The sequence below is a fragment of the Asterias amurensis genome, chromosome 3 (assembly GCF_032118995.1).
Source record: "Asterias amurensis chromosome 3, ASM3211899v1".
Classification (NCBI taxonomy): domain Eukaryota; kingdom Metazoa; phylum Echinodermata; class Asteroidea; order Forcipulatida; family Asteriidae; genus Asterias; species Asterias amurensis.
The window spans coordinates 4,939,664-4,959,263 of NC_092650.1; the positions used below are offsets into that span (position 1 = coordinate 4,939,664).

The 19,600-nt window shown below is 38.9% G+C and overlaps 3 protein-coding genes across 5 annotated transcripts in view; 1 reads left to right on the forward strand and 2 right to left on the reverse strand.

The window, feature by feature from the left end:
• Nucleotides 1–6,442, reverse strand: part of LOC139935274 (HEAT repeat-containing protein 3-like) — a 23,842-nt gene extending 17,400 nt beyond the window's left edge. For both annotated transcript variants that reach the window (XM_071929787.1, XM_071929786.1), the window contains exons 1-4: nucleotides 6,164–6,442; nucleotides 1,854–2,026; nucleotides 850–937; nucleotides 448–545 (exon numbers count right to left, since the gene is read on the reverse strand). In XM_071929787.1, the coding sequence (XP_071785888.1) occupies nucleotides 448–545; nucleotides 850–937; nucleotides 1,854–2,026; nucleotides 6,164–6,319 (515 nt within the window). In that variant the 5' untranslated portion in view covers nucleotides 6,320–6,442. The remainder of the gene's footprint in view (nucleotides 1–447; nucleotides 546–849; nucleotides 938–1,853; nucleotides 2,027–6,163) is intronic.
• On the forward strand, nucleotides 6,093–15,787 carry LOC139935275 (uncharacterized). Its single transcript, XM_071929788.1, has 6 exons — nucleotides 6,093–6,176; nucleotides 7,796–8,060; nucleotides 8,623–8,888; nucleotides 9,616–9,824; nucleotides 10,586–10,728; nucleotides 15,650–15,787. Exons 2-5 carry the CDS (start codon nucleotides 7,833–7,835, stop codon nucleotides 10,717–10,719), a joined length of 837 nt encoding a protein of 278 aa, XP_071785889.1. The 5' UTR covers nucleotides 6,093–6,176; nucleotides 7,796–7,832; the 3' UTR covers nucleotides 10,720–10,728; nucleotides 15,650–15,787.
• LOC139935272 (epithelial splicing regulatory protein 1-like) overlaps nucleotides 11,160–19,600 on the reverse strand; it is a 39,383-nt gene continuing 30,942 nt past the window's right edge. The window contains exons 14-15 of one of the 2 annotated variants that reach the window (XR_011785790.1): nucleotides 18,724–18,836; nucleotides 15,642–15,780 (exon numbers count right to left, since the gene is read on the reverse strand). Coding sequence is in view for 1 of the 2 variants with exons in the window: in XM_071929785.1 (XP_071785886.1) it covers nucleotides 15,646–15,780 (135 nt within the window). In the remaining variant the exon portion in view is untranslated. Of the gene's footprint in view, nucleotides 15,781–18,723; nucleotides 18,837–19,600 lie in introns of both variants that reach the window. The other variant, XM_071929785.1, reaches the window with a different exon arrangement.

Consider the following 19,600-nt stretch of genomic DNA (forward strand, 5'->3'; position numbering starts at 1 on the left):
TCCCCTATGCAAATTTCACATCTATTAAAAAAAATTCATATTTAATAATGGGTCCATCATTGTTGACGCGCAGGCTACAGACATGATGACTGGTTTCCCAACTGTTCATTTTATGAGGCCATGCAAAAAAGTTGAATGGCATTTCTAACTGTGTTCTTTCTCTGTGACATTTGACACTCCTTATTCTTAGCTGTGTCTCAGATCAATGCATAGTGGACAATATTTTGCACTAATCTGGGGGTAATCTGTGCTGGGCAGCACAAAGTATTTTGCTCCCAGTGCTGGGCAAAAAATATCAGCTCTAGGCAGGTCCTCCCAGCGCCGACCATCGTGGCTACAACACTGTTGACATCAATGCCTAAGGCGTATTATCAAATGTAAAAAAAAAGCGAATGAATAAAATCGTAAAATTCAGTTTTTGTAAACGAATTGGGAGGATGTATTTACCAGAGATTCCAGAGTAGATGTAGGGCTTGAAGTAGGGTTGTTAGAGCAGGATCTCGCTTGGCCTTGCTCCCTAGGGATGATGGAATACCGTTGCTGTACTGCAAAAAGAACACACACAAATTATCTAGTTAGACACATATTGATAATAAGAAGTCTGTTAGCCCACAAAAACTTGTGGCTTGTTCGTTTAGCCAATTCCATCAGTTCCTTCAAATCCCAATAAAAAACCAACCTCTATCCTAAGTACTCTAGTTTGTATCATTGTTAATTGCATTGTTTTGTCTGTAAAACATGTAGTTTCTCCTTTGTTCGTTGCTTTTGTATTTCTTAAGCGCTTTGTATCGTTTTTGTAAAAAGGAGCTATATAAGTAAGTTTGATATTATTATTATTATTAAACTTACCTGGTCTAAAAGTGCTGTCAGCGGCGTCATGACATCATCGCTGACCATTTTCTCACAGACATCTTGCTCACCACACACACTCAGATTCCTGAGCATAACAAATAACAGTGGTACATATCACTGAGTTTAAAGCCTCGAAACTTGAACCATCATCAATTCATCAAAATCCAACTGCAGTGTTTGATTCCGTGGTACTGTACTAGTGAAGTGATTATGCTTTACCCTGGAACAGGCACCGTAGTCAGGGTCTAACAGTTTGGGTGTTGAGTTACCATTTGGTTGTTAGAGTGTGGAAGGATCCTAGTAACCCACTAAATGTGGATTATAAAACCAGAATTTTGCGGCTTTTAATAAGCCAAGAGTAATGTGGATTGTAATACGCCAAGAGTTATGTGGATTGTAAGGCCAGAATATTGCATGGGTTGTAAGCCCAGAATTTTGTGGCTGGTTAGCCCAGAATTCTGTGGCGTGTCAGCCATGAATTCTGAGGATTGTGGGACAAGAGTAACCGTGGATTGTGAGGCCAGAGTTATGTGGCTTGTAAGCCTAGAACTCAGTGGCTTGTCAGCCCAGGATTCTGTGGATTACAAGCGCTAAACTCGGTGGCTTGTCAGACAAGAATTATGTGAGTTCTAAGCGCAAAATTATGTCGGTTCGAGACAAGAATTGTGTGGGTTGTAAGCGCAGAACTATTTTGGTTCAAGCTCAGAATTAAGTGGTTTGTAAGCCCAGAACTTGGTGGTTTGTAAGACAAGAATTATACGAGTTGTAAGCGCAGAATTATGTCGGTTCAAAACAAGAATTGTGTGGGTTTAAGCGCATAGTTATAGACGGTTCAAGACTGGGATTCTGTGGGTCGTAAGCAAACAAACATTTGTGTAGCTTGTACATGTATGCCCTGACTGTTGTGGGCTTCAGGTTCCCAATTCCACGCAACACAGTGACATGAAAGAAATTGGCTCTACATTTTGTTCAAATATAGACTTGGTTTTGAAAATTTTTACCGTAATGCACCCGTAGCAGCTTCCCTGATGACAAGTCTACTGTCTAAGAGCAAAGGTCCCAGACTCTTAACCACTCCATTCTGCAGGAGGACTTCACGGGCGGCCGACTCAAGGAGGAGGTTGGCCAGGGAGGTGCAGGCACATACTTTCTCCTCATCAGAACTGCTTTGGAGCTGTTGATGAAAGTTAAAAAATAGAACAGTCTAGTCAATTTGTCTTTTGTTCAACCAGTCAGTTTGCCTTGTGATTTATTACCTGGTAATGACATACAGGCCTGATACTTAACAGAGGCAACGACGGCGATTGCCTCCATGTCCCCTGGACGATTCCTAGGTGCCCTTTACCAAGAAGAAAATGCCTTGGTGCCCTTGCCCTTTCAAAAACAAAGCATCAAAGTAATTTTGGCGTCGACACTTTTACATCAATTGTACGAAGGTGATGATGTCTGCGTTGTAGCCCTGGACATCAAAGGAGCATTTGACAAAGTGTGGCACAATGGGCTCTGCACTCAGCTAAAAGCAAAGGGTGTTTCCAGGGGGGCTGCTATCCTGGCTACAGAAATACCTGTCTGAAATATCAATCATCGTTGTCCTAGCTGGCCAAGCATCAAGCACCGCTTCCATCAATGCCTCCGTACCACAGGGATCTATCCTTGGCCCACTCTTGTTCTCTGTCTTCATTGACAATCTTGCGAACACTTGTGAGAATGAGCTATTCCTGTACGCAGTCGAATTGATGCTCTTCTCACCTATCAGGACTTCAGACGACACCACCTCAGTAGCTGCTAGCCTAAACAGAGACCTAGGCAAAATTAAAGTGTGGGCAGACAAGTGGAAGGTCACCTTTGAATCTACCAAATGCATGACCATGGTACTTTCCAGGAAGAGACCTCTTCCCAAGCTTGACCTTTACTTTGGAGACTGCATACTATCATCGGTATATGAACTTGAGGTTCTTAGCAGAACCATCGACAGCAAGCTGACTTAGTCAAAGCATCTTTCAACCATTTCAACCAGAGCTGGACAGAAACTCGTGGCACTGAGCAAGATTGCTAACTTACTGGATGCTGAGGGCAGAGCTGTGATTTACAAGTCACAAGTCCGCAGCATTATGGAGTATGCTTCTCTGTGCTGGATAAATGCTTCACCAACAAACTTACGCCAACTTGACAACATCCAAAAGAAGGCACTCATGGTCATAGGAGTTGATGAAGCTACTGCTCTCATGCAACTCAACATCACCAGCCTGCTTCACAGACGACAGGTAGCTGCAGCCACAGTTCTATATAAAATGCAGACCCGCCACTACCCAGCAGAGCTCACCATACTCAAGACGTCGTGCAACCCGCTTCAGTGTTTCATTGCCTGAACATGCTCTCTCTTTGCCTGCCGCTGCTTGGACAGAAGCTTCATTTAAATGCTGTGTGCATGGACACCTCCTTCTTACATTTAATTCAGTGTTTCCTTGATACCATATATGTATCTTTGTATTTTTTGTTATTCTTTTCTGATGAATCTGAGCTGCAGTGACCCATTTGATTAGCCCATCAGAGTTCTTCTTTTAAGATCCTTCAGTCTGATTCAAATTCCATTCTGTTCATTGACCATGTCAATGTCTGTTGGGCTAGTGTTCACATTTGCTCCTTTAGTCCTTATATAAAATAAAAAACAATGTGTACTGTTAGGCGCCTTTTTTGGAGTTGTCCTTGTTAAAATTCTCACGGTGTGCCATTTTGTGACGGTACAAACTTTGTTTTCTGGCATGTTTTTTAAATTTGTGCAGGATTTCTCGGGCACAATCTTTGAACACTGCTTGATCTTTGTCATTTAACCTCACCACTTGTCATGAAAAATATACGCTGTACCGAAAGAAAGGAATTATAAATCTATCGTAAGCTTGGGCGATAACTCGATATTATCGAAAATCGCAATACCATTTCTGAAACGATTATTGTATCGTCTTGATTTTTTGTTAATCGAACTATAGGAAAATCATGGTTTTACATAGCCGATGTAGATGTAGAAACAGCCCCTAGGTCACAACTGGGCAAAATGTACACGATAAATACATCAGTCTATTTTTAGAATATTGTAACAGGCTCTCATAAATCTGTATACAAATTTAGAATATTTTGAGGACTTACAAAACCGATAATTTCCCCTGCAATCATCCTCAAAGACTTCTCTACCGACGGATGTCTATCTTGAGGAAATGTTCTTGAAGGAACTTTGTTACGCAAACGAAACTGTTTAGTTTGTGTCAATAATGCAATTTTATTTGTGTACACAAATTTCAGTTTGGCAGTTTGGAAAATGCACAAAGGTTGTTTTCAAAGATTATGCTGTACGTCATCACTGTTAAACAATTCAAATTCTAAGTAATTTTTCAGTCTACAGTCAGTGGTTGTGAAACTCAGTCTTCAATAGAACTATAAAATAACTCATATAGTCCACTAATGCACTATCGTCTCTATGAACGATGATACTGATACATAGCGGAACGAACCTCAGGTCAGTTGCAGCTCCAGTACGTAGGAGCATCATGGAATCTTATTCCTATAATTAATAATGGTAGAAGTATACGAACGATGGTCTTGACAGCGCTGCTCTCTACATTCCACTCTAAAAATAGTATAATTTACCTCATTTACATTTGTTTGAGGCATGACTGCCACAGTGCCCAGCTGCCTGCAATTTCATCTGCTAGATAAAATATGCACACTCGAGTTTAGTTGCGATAACGTAATCCTATCGCAACTAACTCGAGTTGAACCTCCTTTTATAATTAATATAATCAACATTATCCTTTATATTATTATTAACACTTATCTTTAAGGAAACATTTAACAATAACATTATTATCATTAGCTACAAGTGATATCCAATTCTCCTCAGGACTTGCTAGTTCTGCTTGGATTATAAAAAAAACAAAAAGGGAATAAACCGGTGGCACTATATACCAGAAAATACCGGAAATTACTGGAAAACACCGGAAAACTACCAGAATACACCGGAAAACTACCGGAAAACACCAGAAAACATCTGAAAACTACCGGAAAGCTACAGGAAAATACCGTAAAGCTAACGGAAAACACCAGCAAATAATAATTCTCAAAACGCTGTCCTACTAAAAGCCGACAACAAGCCAACTACGCCGACAACAAGACCAGAGCGCTGCCAACACGCCACCAACAAGTTTTAAATACCTCAAAAATGGCCAATAAACCATAGATATATAAGAACTATATGTGTTCTGTAATATAAACATAAATTTAATGCAAAAACTTCACGAAAAGTGTGTATTTTTTACCAGTAAAAACTTCACTTGCACGGAAAGCGGTCAGATGCCGACTTGGCTTAAAAACCGTGTTTGGACCAGACCATTATGATACGGGTAGATTTAGTACTTGTCAACAACAGAGGGCGGGCTTCATGTGAAGACCTTCACTGCAGTGTGCACTGTGCATGACGCCCGCCCTCTACTGCTAAATCTGACTTACCCGCATCATAATGGACTGGTCCAAACACGATTTTAAGCCAAGATGGCGTCTGACCGTTTTCCATGAAAGTTAAGGGTTTTTTTCTGGTTAAAAATTCACACTTTTCGTGAAGTTTTTCCATTAAATTTATGTTTATATTACAGAACACACATAGTTCTATGGTTTATTGGCCATTTTTGAGGTACTTAAAACTTGTTGGCGGCGTGTTGGCAGCGCTCTGGTCTTGTTGTCGGCGTTGTCGGCCTGTTGTCGGCTTTTAGTAGGTTTCCGTGCAAGTGAAGTTTTTGCAAGTGAAGTGTTTTTAGCACAGCGCGATCGGTTGATCGTGCAGATTGACCGATCGCACCCAACATTTTCAGCAATTTTCGGTATTTTCAGGTATGTCGCATGTATTTTGAGTTATTTTCTTGTAACAGTATGGGGTTTTCCGGTATTTTCTGGTATTTTCCGGTGTTTTCTGGTATTTTCCGGTGTTTTCTGGTATTTTCCAGTGTTTTCTGGTGTTTTCCGGTATTTTCCGGTAGTTTTCTGGTAGTTTTCCGGTAGTTTTCCGGTGTTTTCCGGTATTTTTCTGGTATTTTCCGGTAATTTCCGGTGTTTTCCGGTATATATAAACCTTAATATTTAACTATAAATAATAAAGTAATTAGTAAGTCTGATCTGACATCAATATTATTTATATAAAAGATAAATCCAACCAATGGCAATGGTGAGAAAAGGGCCAGTTGGATGCGGAATTTGTATCATTGTTCTATCGTTCATGACAAACATCAAACAAAGTGTACCGTCAGACAACAGACACAGACCGTACCTTTTCAAGAAGTGTGAGTGATTGACTTTCCATCGCCGTGTCGGTTCCCGCAGCAGCAGCAAACTCATTCTCTTCTGCTTCAGTCTCCTGCACGGACGGCAGTCCCGTCGGACGCTGTTTCTTCGATCGATGACGCTTTGGTTTCGTTTTACCCATTGCAGTTCGGTGCCTGGTAGACTTATCTTCTTAGATTGAATTTAGATTAACAAAATCAGCCTCCCAAATAGGGAAATACCGGGTAATTTTGTGACACTTTTCCGACCATTTCACTGTCATCTATGCCATGTGGAGTTTTGGCCCATAACACCGTGCGCGAGCACTGTGTTCTACTTCCGGGTCAATCTTTGAACCATAGACTTGCATGTCAGTCCCCTAACCTATTGCGTTTACGGAACTGTTTGTATAGGCCAATTCGTAAACTGTGGTGCCATTTGTTTTAACTAATGGAACTTCATAGACATGTAAATCTTCCTTAAAATTGCACATTTTTAAATCTGTTAGCATCGATAGTAAGGCCGTGTCCGAATTGGCGACTTTGGCTACAGCTACGGCTAGATCAGCGCGTCTGTCAGTGTTAAATAGCACTAGACGCGCGCGCCCTAGCCGTAGCTGTAGCCGAAGTCGCCAATTCGGACACAGCCTAAAAGTCAGTATTGAAATTGCACATCAACTTTTGCCGAGCATCTGGACCGTAAGTGCGGCTAGCCCACCTTGTTGAGCTGTAAATGAATCCGCTTTTAACATCGGTCTCATCACTGGCAACAGTGATGAGACCGATGTTAAAAGCGGAGCCATGCTAAAGTGCGGCAAAAAACTCAAGTTGTATTATACAAACAAATATAGAAGTCATTGTGTGACTAATGGGTCTAATGTTTAAAAGTTCGCAACTTTGACAGAATCTCAAACGAAAAATGACTTATCCAGTGGGACTCCATACTTGTTTATATTTGTTTACTTCTATTTCTACCTCCATGCTTCTTCCTAATTCAACTACAAATTCATTGTGGGCACTCCGGGGGGAAATTCAATCGTTTCCCGCCTTCCAGCAGTGAAAACCCAGTCAAGCCTTTTCATTATATATTCTCGGTCAGATATTAAGTAGCCTGGGCATCCAATGTTTTTCTTCATGGAGTGGCTTGAAGAGATCGACCTTTTGTGGTTTTTGCGGCTGCGTTTTGAAATAACGTACTGCTTTCCAAGGCCTTTTAACAAGCAAGAGAGAGATTTTTCGATATCACCTGCTCAGAACAAAAATATTCAAAAACTTTACAGTAACCTATAGGCCAACCCATGTAAATGAAATTTGCCTCAGCGGCTGCTGTTCGAATCAACTGTGCAGAAAGTTGTAAAAGTCCTTCACTTATTGAAAACATAGCATTAATTTTTTTTAACCTTTTTTGTGAGCTCCCCCCCCCCCCCCCCCCAAAAAAAAAAAAAAAAAAAAAATTGGGGAACCGACTGGAGTAAGTTTATGGTAAACTAGTGCAGTCGCTCAGGATGTGTAAGAAATGACCTGCAGGTGGCGCCCCCAGGTCTTCATTTTCCCTTGGAGAGTAGAGTAGAGTCACATTCCGCCTGTTTTTTAAATTATCAAAAACCCACGCAATAACCAACCGTCTATCACTCTCACAGCTCCATCTTCGGACACGCTGTGACACGGAGAAGAGCAATGGCGGTTCTTTACCCCTGTTTGAATTTTGGAGCTGCCACACTTCTTGTGACTGTAGCATGGGTGTTCTTTGGAAGAAACCTCAGTTTCGGCACGCTGTCAGTTGTCATGTATTTCCCCACACTTGTTGCTTTACTTTTTATGGCTGTCAACAATGACGGCGAATTTTGGCAGTTTTTCAGCAGGACAATTGGCGGACATCATTTCTTGCAACCAGATAAAGTAACAGTGAGTCCTTTTGTCGTTTATTATTATTTGTTGTTACAAAAAAGGCTTGACGATTTCATCCAGCAGTAGGGATGTTGAAGGCTTAAAGGTAGTGTACACTATTATTGGTAATTGTCAAAGACTAGCTTTCATAGTTGGTGTATCTCAATTATATGCATAAAATAACTAACCTGTGAAAATTTAAGCTCAATCGGTCATCAAAGTTGCGAGATAATAATGAAAGAAGAAAACACCCTTGTCACACAAAGTTGTGTACATTTAGATGGTTGATTTCGAGACCTCAAGTTCTAAATCTGAGGTCTCTAAATCAAATTTGTGGAAAACTATATCTTTCTCGAAAACTATGGCATTTCAGAGGGAGCTGTTTCGCATAATGTTTTGTACCATCAGCCTCTCCCCATTACTCGTCACCAAGAAAGGTTTTATGCTAAATAATTATTTTGAGTAATTACCAATAGTATAGTGTAAAAATTACGAGTCTTCAAATGCTATTTTCTCAACTTTGATTGCATTAATTCACCAATATTTTACTTTTTAAAGCAGGTTTTGTTTTCTTAAACAGAATTTTAGTGTGGTATCAGCATGTTGGATTGCCATCGCATTCACAATTCTTCTGATCACACTCTGTGCTCTGTTGAGTGTATCAATGGGATGGGGTCACCTAACCAAACAGCAGAAAGATCAAAGGTCATCGGAGGTCAAACAGCTGATGATTCGGCGGAAGATCTGGGGATTTCTGAGAGTAGCTGGTGAGGAGATTGGATGGAGATGCTACTTACTACCATGCCTCATGGAGTCATTTACACCCTCACAGGCTCTCGCCGTCAGGTACGGGGGAAGCTTGGTTTGGCTGTAGTGCAGCACTCTGACCCCTCACAACTTTCCAGTGTACCCCCTCCAAAATGATCCTGAGAATAGCTCCTGCAAAAAGAAGGAGAAACCTGGGCCTGCTTCCCCTTTCCAGTGAAAGGTATTCCCCAATTTAAGGGTTTAATCATACCCTGTGCCTTCCCCTCCACTGGCAGGCATTCCTCCTTACCCCATGTGTACTCCCAGTTAAACAAAACCCCTGCTATGCCACTGAATGTGTACTATAGGCCTCAATTTAAAAGTCAACTGCTCTTTTTAAAACCACGGCTTGGGCATGATGGACTTAGCAAGCATGATATATCTTACTTTACAAAGGCTGATTTCCAATTTGTTTGCCCTTGATCACAAAAACTGTTATTAAATAACCTGAAAAGTCTAAAGCTTGGACCACACCTACACATAGCTAAACCTTCTTCTCAATAAAATGTTTCTACTCCCCGCCCCCCACCCCCGGACCAAATATCATGCTTGGCTTAGGCTTTGTCAGTTATTTAGAATATGGCACTTTTCTCATAGGGGTCCAAACAGACAGACTGAGCCCAAGTCTTATCTTTGTTTTTTGTCAAGAGTCTTCATCTATGGCTACGGTCATTGGCTGCAGTCCCCCCCCCCCCCCCCCATCCCTTGAAGTATAGACCTTTTTGCATTACAGCAATGATTCTGAATAATATCTGTATTTTCCCAGTGGTGTAATTTGGGGTCTATTCCATGTGCCCATCATGATATTGCTGACCGGCCGAATTAACATTGACCGGCGTTGGACCACAGTGATCATCCAGTGCATCGCGGTTTTCTTGTCTGCTTTCCCACATGGCTGGATAGCCATACGGTCCGGCTATGCGCTCTGGCCATCAGCCGTCATGCACTACTCATGGAATATCTTGAATCCTTTTGGTTAGTCTAGTCAAACTATTTTTTATATATTTTTAGGAGGTTAAACAGTGTTGTATTAATAATAATAATATGGTAGTCTTTTTTAGCGCACATATTTACCAAGCAAGGTACTCAAAGACGCTGAGTATACAAACTATTCAAAAGATATGTTATTGCAGAGATGAGTTTTATACCCACTTATTTATCCGCTTAAAAGGGTTTACAAGGTGTTACGGCACGCTCATACAGCAGCCACAGCCAGAAACACTGGGACGAACCCCTTCGATAAGTGCACTGGGTTCTTTTTCATATGTTACACAACACATGGGACCAACGGCTTAATGTCCCATCCAAAAGAAAAGGGCGTGTTGGTCAAGTGTCTTGCTTAAGGACACAGTTGTCTTGGCTGGGGATTCGAACTCACACTCTGCTGATCAGAAACACCAGAGTTTGAATTCGGTGCTGTTAACCACTCGGCAACGACACTTCCACTGTAGCTCTCAAGCCTGAGGAATCCTACAAACAATGATTGCTATGTGAACCTGAACTTCTCGTTGAACTTTGGCCTGTGTAACAACTATGAGTTACATGGTAGATGCTGACCCTGAGTCACTCAGAACTAGAAAATCTTTTGAAAAAATGCCATTTCAATCAAGATGGTTTAACTCATTTCTCAAAAACTACAGCACAGCAATGAATGTTTTAAGGGAAGCTTTCTACTACCAAACCGTGTAAGTTTACTATCAACCTCTTACTTGTCATCTTGATTTTGATCTTCACAGTACTTGGGAGTATCTACACCAATACGCCAGGTCTGGTAAAGGGTGATCAATGGCTTGTTAACGGCGAGGGTCTTGCAGGTTGCTTGGTCTCAATACCCGTAGCTGTACTCATTATCATGAATCTCTCAACGTAAAGATAACAGGTAAACCTTTTTAATTCTTGAAAACAACCCAATCTCTTCTTGTGTTTTTAAAGGCACTGGAAGGGGTCTCCCAAAATATTCATAAAATAGCAAATCTGTGAAAACTTGGGACTTCTTTGGTCATCAAAGTTGCAAGAGAATAATGACGGAAAGAATTTTTGTCCTTGAGCATTTCTATGAAATTGAGCCAATGGCTTAGATGCTTGGGGTCAGGTCAAAACAATACAGAACTGTATTGGTTGCACAAATTTGTGTACTTTCAGATGCCTAAAAAGGGCAAGAGTCCACTCGTATTGCTGAGTTCATCACAAGTTTCGGTAGTACAGAAAACAGGAACTTAGAAAGAATCCATGCAACCTTTGGAAATCCAGATCGAGCTAAAACAGAATCAAATGCCTTGTAAAAAGAAAACAGTCCACTTGCAACCAACATTGATATCACTTTCTCACTTTATTCAGAAGTACACTGTGAACGACTTTTTAAGGTGCAGTAAACAATAATACATTTAGACTATAAATGTACACTATAAATCGGGAAGATCTCCAAGTTTGTTAAATTGGAGGTTAATGGTTCTGTAATGGAAGAACACAATTGTTGTTCGGTACTGTACTATTTAAAACACGTGAGATTAACATTCAGTCAGTAGTTTATTGCTGGTAGTCTGTATACTTTATCTTATTGCACTGAATGCGTAAAGTACAACAGGTTAAAGGCAGTTGTACAGCGAGAAGCTTTTGCACAACTATTGAAATTACACAGCCAAATTTGATCTTGCTGCAAAGCTTAATCTACATGATAGGAAGCAAAAACATTGTTCGCAAACAGTGCAAAAAAAATAGTTTGACCAAACAGATTTAGCCTGTTACAATACTCTCTATCTGTGCATTATTGCATTCTTTAGGCCTGTTTTGCAGCTAGAAACATTGATCCTTGTGCACAAATATAGAAAATCACACTTGGCCGTTATAAATGTACATAGGCCAACAGAACATTACGACGGGAACAAAATTAACAATGAACTTAAGGCGTTTTCACAAAACTCAAGCAGATTTAGTTAGCACAGTGATTAACTAGGATCCTTCCTCACGCTAACAAAACCCAACAACATATTGGTATTACTCAAGACCCACTGTTGGACTCTGATAATGGAGGTATGCCTGATCCAGTGTAAAAAAGCATAATCAGTTTACTAGTGCAGGCCGCACTAGCACAGCACACACGAAAATGTTCCAGGCAAAAATCTGTATCTCTAGTCTGTGCCTATGTTGGTTTTTGGGGGTGTTTTTAAGCCGAATATTATTCATGTGTAAGCGCGACGGATACTTGTATTATCTATTTTTAAGAGGGTGAATTTCTTGGAATTAAAAGCTTCAAAGAGGGGAATGCCATACAAAAATAATATTGCTGCTCAGACTATTTTTTTAATAATAATTCTTATGGAATGTTTTTTTTTATTTTTGTTTTTTTTATTATTTTTATTAGGCCCTATATTGTATTTTATTTTAACTGTTGAAGAATATGTACACTTCAGGGAACAAATTGTTTTTTGCTTCATGAACATTGATGCAGGGGGGAATACATTGTGTGCAACTAAGCTAATTATTTCTGCAATCTCTTAAAAAATAAATACCATTATAATAAAGGAAATTTGCAATTCTGTGGAACTGTAAAATTTCAGTTGAAACCATCCATTCATTCCATGATTTTATGAAAGCAATATGTGTAGAGTTGTACACGATTCTGGCCTGAAAAGTGTAGATGCTCTTCAAATGGAACGAAAGGGAATATTATTTTGTCTATTGTGAAAGCAGCGCAATTTATCTCCTTGATTTCCTTGTGATGTGAGTTTGAAGGCGTTTCACCGCATCAAAGCTAGTTTCCAATGACTGAATGCAAGCGTTGTGCTAAAACCTTTATTAAATAGCATTTAGCTTTAATTATGTAAACAAATACAGGCATTTTTTTTCTTTACTAAAACAAAAATCAAATTTAATGCATAAATATACAATAATCTTCACTTTGCTTTTCAGCAACATATTTAAATATTCAAACACACATTATATTGTGTAATTGTTGGAAGTATTCAAGAATACAATTTGATTTAAATTTAAAACTCAAAAGGCTACAAATATTTCTAAAACTGGAGTGCAACATACAAATACTTGCAAAGAAGTATTAAAACAATATTATCATTTTGAACAATGAACAAATTAAAACATTTTACTGTAAGGTTTACTTTGTATTGATATTACAAAATACAGCAATTGGTTTCCAGAATATGAAAACTTAAAAATAAAGTACTCTTCAATTATGTAAATGTTTAAACTGATGCTGTACTGTTTAAAGAAGGTCGGGAAAAGTCAATTGTTCGGAAACCTAAAAGCTGTGACCCATGAATTGTTGACATGATTAAACAAAATATAAATTTTAGAATTTTCATTGAGTGAATTTGTGCCTATCGTAACCCCCCCCCCCCCCCCCTTCACAAACAGAAAAACAACCTACACTTAATCAATGCCCTTTACGATGCTTTATTTAGAGAAGGTTGTATAATTGTTACTTCAGATAAATAATACTGAGAGCTTTAAAAAAATAATAATATTGCGTCAAATCAAAAGGGGGATTCCCCTAGGACGACATCAAGCATGACCAAGACTCACTTGAACCCTTGTCATAGGCAGGAGAGCGTTTGCGTTAAAGCGGGTGGAGTTTTCAGGCCAGCTTAAACGAGCATCCCCAAAGAACCCCATCCAGTATTTAGAGTAACATGACTTTAATTGTCTGTTTTACTGGAGAACAATTTTTTCTTGTTATTTTCTTCTTTTGGTGGCAAGAATATTTGCGTTATTTCCAATCACCTGTAACCTTTTTTTTAGATCACCTGTAAAACCCCTATTACGGAAACAAAACAAACCAAAAGTTAACCAGAATTATGTTGTGACGGAGGCAAATTTAAGACCCACTATCATGGAGCAGCCATTTCGTTTTCCTTCATATGTTTCAAATAACCTGAAACGTGAGACCAGAAGGCCTTCAAAAAAACTGACCTGAAATTACATGGAGGCTTTAGCCATGGTCTCTGTTGCCCTGCTGGCCTTGGTTCAACAAATTTCAACAAACTTTTCCAATGGAAGCGCCCATGGCAAAAAGAAAACGGCCCTGCCCTCCGTGAAATACAAGTCTTTGAAATGGCCCACTACTGCTCACAACGTCATGATTTAGGTCCACTTTAACCTGAAATTTACACAGGCAGTGGTGCCAAATGCCTTAGTGCCTCGTAAAATATCTCAACACCAATTGTTATTTTCCTCATACACCTAAGGAACCCTGCCCCTTCTGGGACCTGTTAGCTATTCTTGGTTATTTCTGACAGACAACACCTACCATCTAAACACCTATAAAATAAAAGTCTCTGTTTTTGAAGTAACACCAGTTACAGATTCTAAACGTAAATCTAAACCAAGTTCTTATTATTCCAGATGACAGTTTCAGACACCACTCCATTATATGTTGAGGTTTTTAAGTTGAAATTTATATCTGTTTGCATTGATATGACATCTGGAACAGTTTCAAAGATGTTCACTACAAGTATGTTCAGAGATGAGTCGAGTTAGAAGTCTCTGCGGCCGCTGCCAATGGGATTTAGATTAAAGCCTATAATTTTTAGGCCTTTAATTTGTGAAAGCCAGAAATACTTTAGAAAATGGGATGTACGCAAAATATTTGATGTGCCAAATACGTCACACACAAAAATTATGACTATACTTTAAAAAAAAGTTTAATTTGTTACACCATTGGAAGCCCAGGACTGCATGTTCTGGAAGAGTTGATTTAATTTAAAGCATTCAGAGTTGAGCATTAACGCTTTCATGGAAGCCATCGAGTTGGAAATGTTCTTTGAACACAAAAAATCGCGGATACAAAAATTGGGATGCACACCGTGTTAAAAAAACAAAAGCTTAATTTACTTTTGTAGCGTGCACACAGAGAAGGTTTAGTCTAGCAACTACGGCCTAATCTACGAATATACAAGGCACAGAAAGGTTTAGTTATAAATGCCATATTCCCCTCAAAGAGTTAAAGGGGAATAAATGCATAGAGGTAAACTTGAGGCATAAAAAAAATCAAAATGTGCAAAACGTGTAAAGTCTTGAATAAGTTCTAAACAATTACTAAACAAATAAATTGCTATTTAAACAACAATATTAAGATTTCTTAAATATATATCCACACTTGGAAGTGCAAAATTCTGTATTCGTTAATATAATATTTTAAAAAGGCACATTTTTAGTGTGCAGAGAGTCTATACGGAATAGTCTATGTTTTGGGGCAATTGAAACCAATGTAGTTTGTTTACACCTCTTCATTGTGTAGCAACAGTGAGATAACATTTGTAGAAGTTTATTCTCAGGGACCAAAGAGTGTTCCCTGTGGAACAAGAGCTCTGCTGAGCAAGTTTGTCGAAAGAACAGCCCTGCTTTATAACAGGAACTTACTCGTTTTATGTGCTAACCAGCAAAAGTGTAGGGAAGCTAAGTGCTTCTCGACAGAACATGTTTCATGTGCTAACCAGCCAAAGTGTAGGGAAGCTAAGTGCTTATCGACAGAACATGCTTAAAGGCAAACTTGTCTGCTTAGCATTTTTGTTGCCAGGGATCCCTTTGAATTTGACGGTCTGATGTATTTACAGTGTAAACTTAAATTACATCCAAATTGTGTTTTGTATCTGCTCAGTGTCAAACCTGTATAGTTTTGAGTCGTATTACCAAACATAGACAAAACTTGCGTAGCATTTTCAAGGTACTTCAAAAAATGTCAATCACTGCTTTCCTGTGTGGTGTTTAATTTTACACAGAGAGCAGATTCCAACCACCCATGTTTTCTTATGCTGAATTTTGTATTCCCAATGTTAACTGTTTAGGTCATGAAGAGTTCCATCTTGCCAGTGTAGTGGCGTTGCTTCTCCTGGAGAGCTTTGATGGCCAACTCCTGAGAGTAGAAAGGTACCAAGACGTCCCCGTTATACTGCATCTGCACATTCTCTGCAGGGACCTGAACATCAAGAAGCGGAAAGAGAAAACTATGAGCTTATAATGTGATGGTGAGTCAAATCATATTGGGTGAAAGTACACAATAACACCATGAGAATCAAGAAGAAATGGCGACACTAAATCAGAGAGTACGTGTTTCTCAAGATGATCCATGCCCGGTGCTAATGCAAAAACTACTGCAGAACAAAATAAATATTTGCTAAAATAAGTACCAGTTATCATTGTACGGTATGCCATGTTGGTTGGTTTGGATCTTTTGCTGGTATCTGTGTGAAGCTAGAACTTTCTAAGCAGCTTTTTGATATCAGGGCCTAATTTCATAGGGCTGCTAAGCACACAAATTTGCTTAGCATGAAACTTGTGCCTTCATAAAAAAAGGATTTCCAACCAAATGTCCATGTGGTTTTCAGGATAAGCAAACAACAGCTGAATTCCAGTGACAGGCAATATGCATCAAATGGAAATTTTGTTGGTAATCCTGTTTTTATCAAGGAAGAAATTTAATGCTGAGCAAATTTTAGTGCTTTAGCAGCTCTATGAAGTTGGGCCTAGGTACTTTTTGGAGGAAAGAGTATCAGTGTACAATGGCCTAGGTTGTAGGCCCTACTACTGAAATAATATGTTGTGGTAGTGTATTATATCTCCCTAGGTATATAATTGAAATAAGGCCTTGCCTATATTATTTGTAAATATTATGTATTTACTACAAGATGAACTGTTTAAGCATTTAAAATGACTAGCCTCTAAAGTTTAATCCAAAACTAAACCTATTTTGCCTCTAACAACAAAGGTTTAAGACATTGCCCAATTGATTATTGATATGTTTTGGGTTTGCAGTGTTTAACACAAACATTATCTATTTTTTGCCGAGTAGATATTAGTTCTGAAAAGAACCCGTCCTCGAGAGTGAATGTATTAGGTCCCGGTTCCCCCAATCTATTCTGTGGCAGTAGATGAACAGCAGGACTATAGTTCTAGTTTCCAATCTTCTCTGCGGCAGTAAAATGAACTGCAGGACTAGTTATTAAGATCTGAACTATAGGTCAAATCCTTGCTCTATGGTCAAATCCTCCACACAGCTCCTCAATCTAGTCTGTGGCAGCAGAAACTATAGCAGCAGAAATTCTTTCAGAAGTAATCACTACTCGGTGAGTCTGTCTTTCCTCGTTTTTTTTTTTATCAACACTTTGACAAATTTCTATGTAGAGTTAACAAGACTTGTACTGTTTATGTAAGAGCTACTTGACTGCCAGCCCTGTAGCCTTCTGTCAAGACACTCACAGAAACCCAAATGCTATACAATGTACATCATGCTCAGACCCACCTACTCGCAGACATGAAAGAATCGTGGCGCTGTGCGCAATGTACTAATATACCTTCCAGGTTGCTGCAAGCGCCTTGATTAAAGGCTATCAGCCCTTTTGGCTGGTCTTTTTTTCCCCGAACACTGAACAAATAGGGACTATGTTGCTACATGAAAATGTATTTTGCCCATTCTTAATGATGGGGTATTAGTTTTGGAAATGAGGAGAATCGGGATGTGTTATATTAGCTTGTTTTGTTTGTAAAGTGGCTGGCAATCAATATTATATTTTTGAATGAAAATGGGGCCCAGTTGAAAGCCTCTTGTAGGAAACGTTATTGATTGTTGTCGGTAAAGCCCTGCATGAGGCCGAAGGTCATTGGCCGAGAGTTGCATGTGATTCTTACACTTGCTACAATTGCTTGACCTCATAGATGGCTGTGATGCAAGGGGTCAATGTAGAATGAAAACTATTTGATTAGACTATTTATATTCTTTTGAAGATTATTTTTTTAAAGCTTACAAAAAAAGAAATCATTTCATTTGAATGATAATGGTGAAACAGATGAGAAGTCATTACTAGTACATGGTTAAAATGAAAAAGTTTGTTGTCTTGAAATCTGTATAAATTGTTCAAAGTTATATGAGAAATATTATCACACAATTATATGTACCAGTTTAGAAAATTCCAATAAAAAATGTTTCAAACAAATAAGTTTCCTCAGCCAACCCAAGCTGTGTTCCTGTATATAGGATCCCAACACCAACCGATGCAAATGCTACCATCACCTCATATCCTTCAGAAAACACCCTCAATGTGACACCAGTAATTACTCAACTATTCCTAGAACCATCACCAGTTTTAACTGAAGGATATTTATGTTAAAGTCATACTGCCTAAGAGGGGAAGCAGACCCCCACTCAGAACCCTTCCCCCTCCCCCTCCCCATGTGAAAATCTCTGGTTACCCCACTGCCTACCCCGCCTTAAAGATGTATCTTTACCCCCAGAGTCCACAAGAATCCAAATTCTGAGGACTAATTTATACAGGGAGGTGATTTCCTCTGTTTTTAATCAGAAATCCATTTTTTTTTATGAACATATTTGATGGAATGGTCAAAAATTGATAGTTAAACTGTGTTAATTGGAAACTAGATGATCTGGATAAAACAATGGAAAGTCATACTGTTAAGCTATGCTGTTAGGTTTCGTACAATTCCCGATATGTGGCAGAGGGTGAGCCCCACCCCCCCCCCCCTCCCTGCATTTTCCATGTTTTTCTCCAAAGAGTTCCTGAGACTCCCAGAAAACAAAAATCCAGTACATTGTGGGTGAGGGGGGGGGGGTACAGTACACCCTGCCACATATCAAGCACTAGATATTGGATTCTGATGGATTACCCAAGATTTAGTAAAAGAGAGGTCGGAAACAACCTTGTACTTTATTATTATTTCCTTCACCATTTAAACCAACACCAAGCTATCGTGTTGATTACCACCAGCCGAATAATTGAAAGAATTAGTCAAACGAATGCCCAAGGTTAGAAAAACCTAAACAATCAGTGAAGACCAGAAGTAGACCCTTTTTCCGCAGTAAAAAAACCCACAACCAAGTTTTGATGAAATTAATTCTTCCAGCTACCTATTGCATAGTATTCTTCAGTCTCTTTATTATTGCACTTGAAAAATGTTCCCCTGAGCTTTAGTGGGTCATTGCCAATCGACGCTACCACCTCCATGGAGTTGGGGGAGAGCCTTCATCGGCAGGAAGGAACAAAACAAGGGAGAGGAAAAATTGTAAACATCAACAATTTTAAAAGATGCATTTGCTGTCATTTTATGCGTTTTTTGTTGTTTTTTCTACACAAGTAATATTGTCTTCAATCTTCAATAACCAAAAATTATTACTTTGGTTTTTAGTCTGTAGTGTAGTAAAATGAACCTCATTTATCAAAGTTTTTCATCAAGTACCGACTCCAATCTTCAATACGTAACCAGAATATTAGTGTGGTAGTGTGGTAGTAAAATAAAATTCATTTATCAAAAGTACTGACTCGAATGTTCAACAAGTAACCACACAATTGTATTTTTGGTTTTCAGTCATTAGTCTGGTAGTAACATAAAATTCATTCATTGGAATTATCCAGCATAAATAAAGATGTAACCTATTTCATTTGCATCATCAAAACCAAATAATGAAGAATAGACTTTTGGGTCAGTCTTTTTAAGTAAGTTTTTCAAAAGCAAAACTTAATGGCATATAAATTAGGCAAATCATTTTTCTAAACAAAACATTTTCTGTGCCATTTTCTGACATTGTTTTGTTTTTCAAAAAACTTATGATTTTGGGAAACTTTGTACAACACCCTACTTTGGAGCTGAAATGGTACAAATCTTTTTCACATTTATTTAAATCCATAGATACAAAAAATGTAAAAATAAGTTTCCCAAAATGATTATGATGTTCTAAACAATTGAGATAATTCTAAAGATCCTGTGCTTTCAGGTAAAATCCAGCT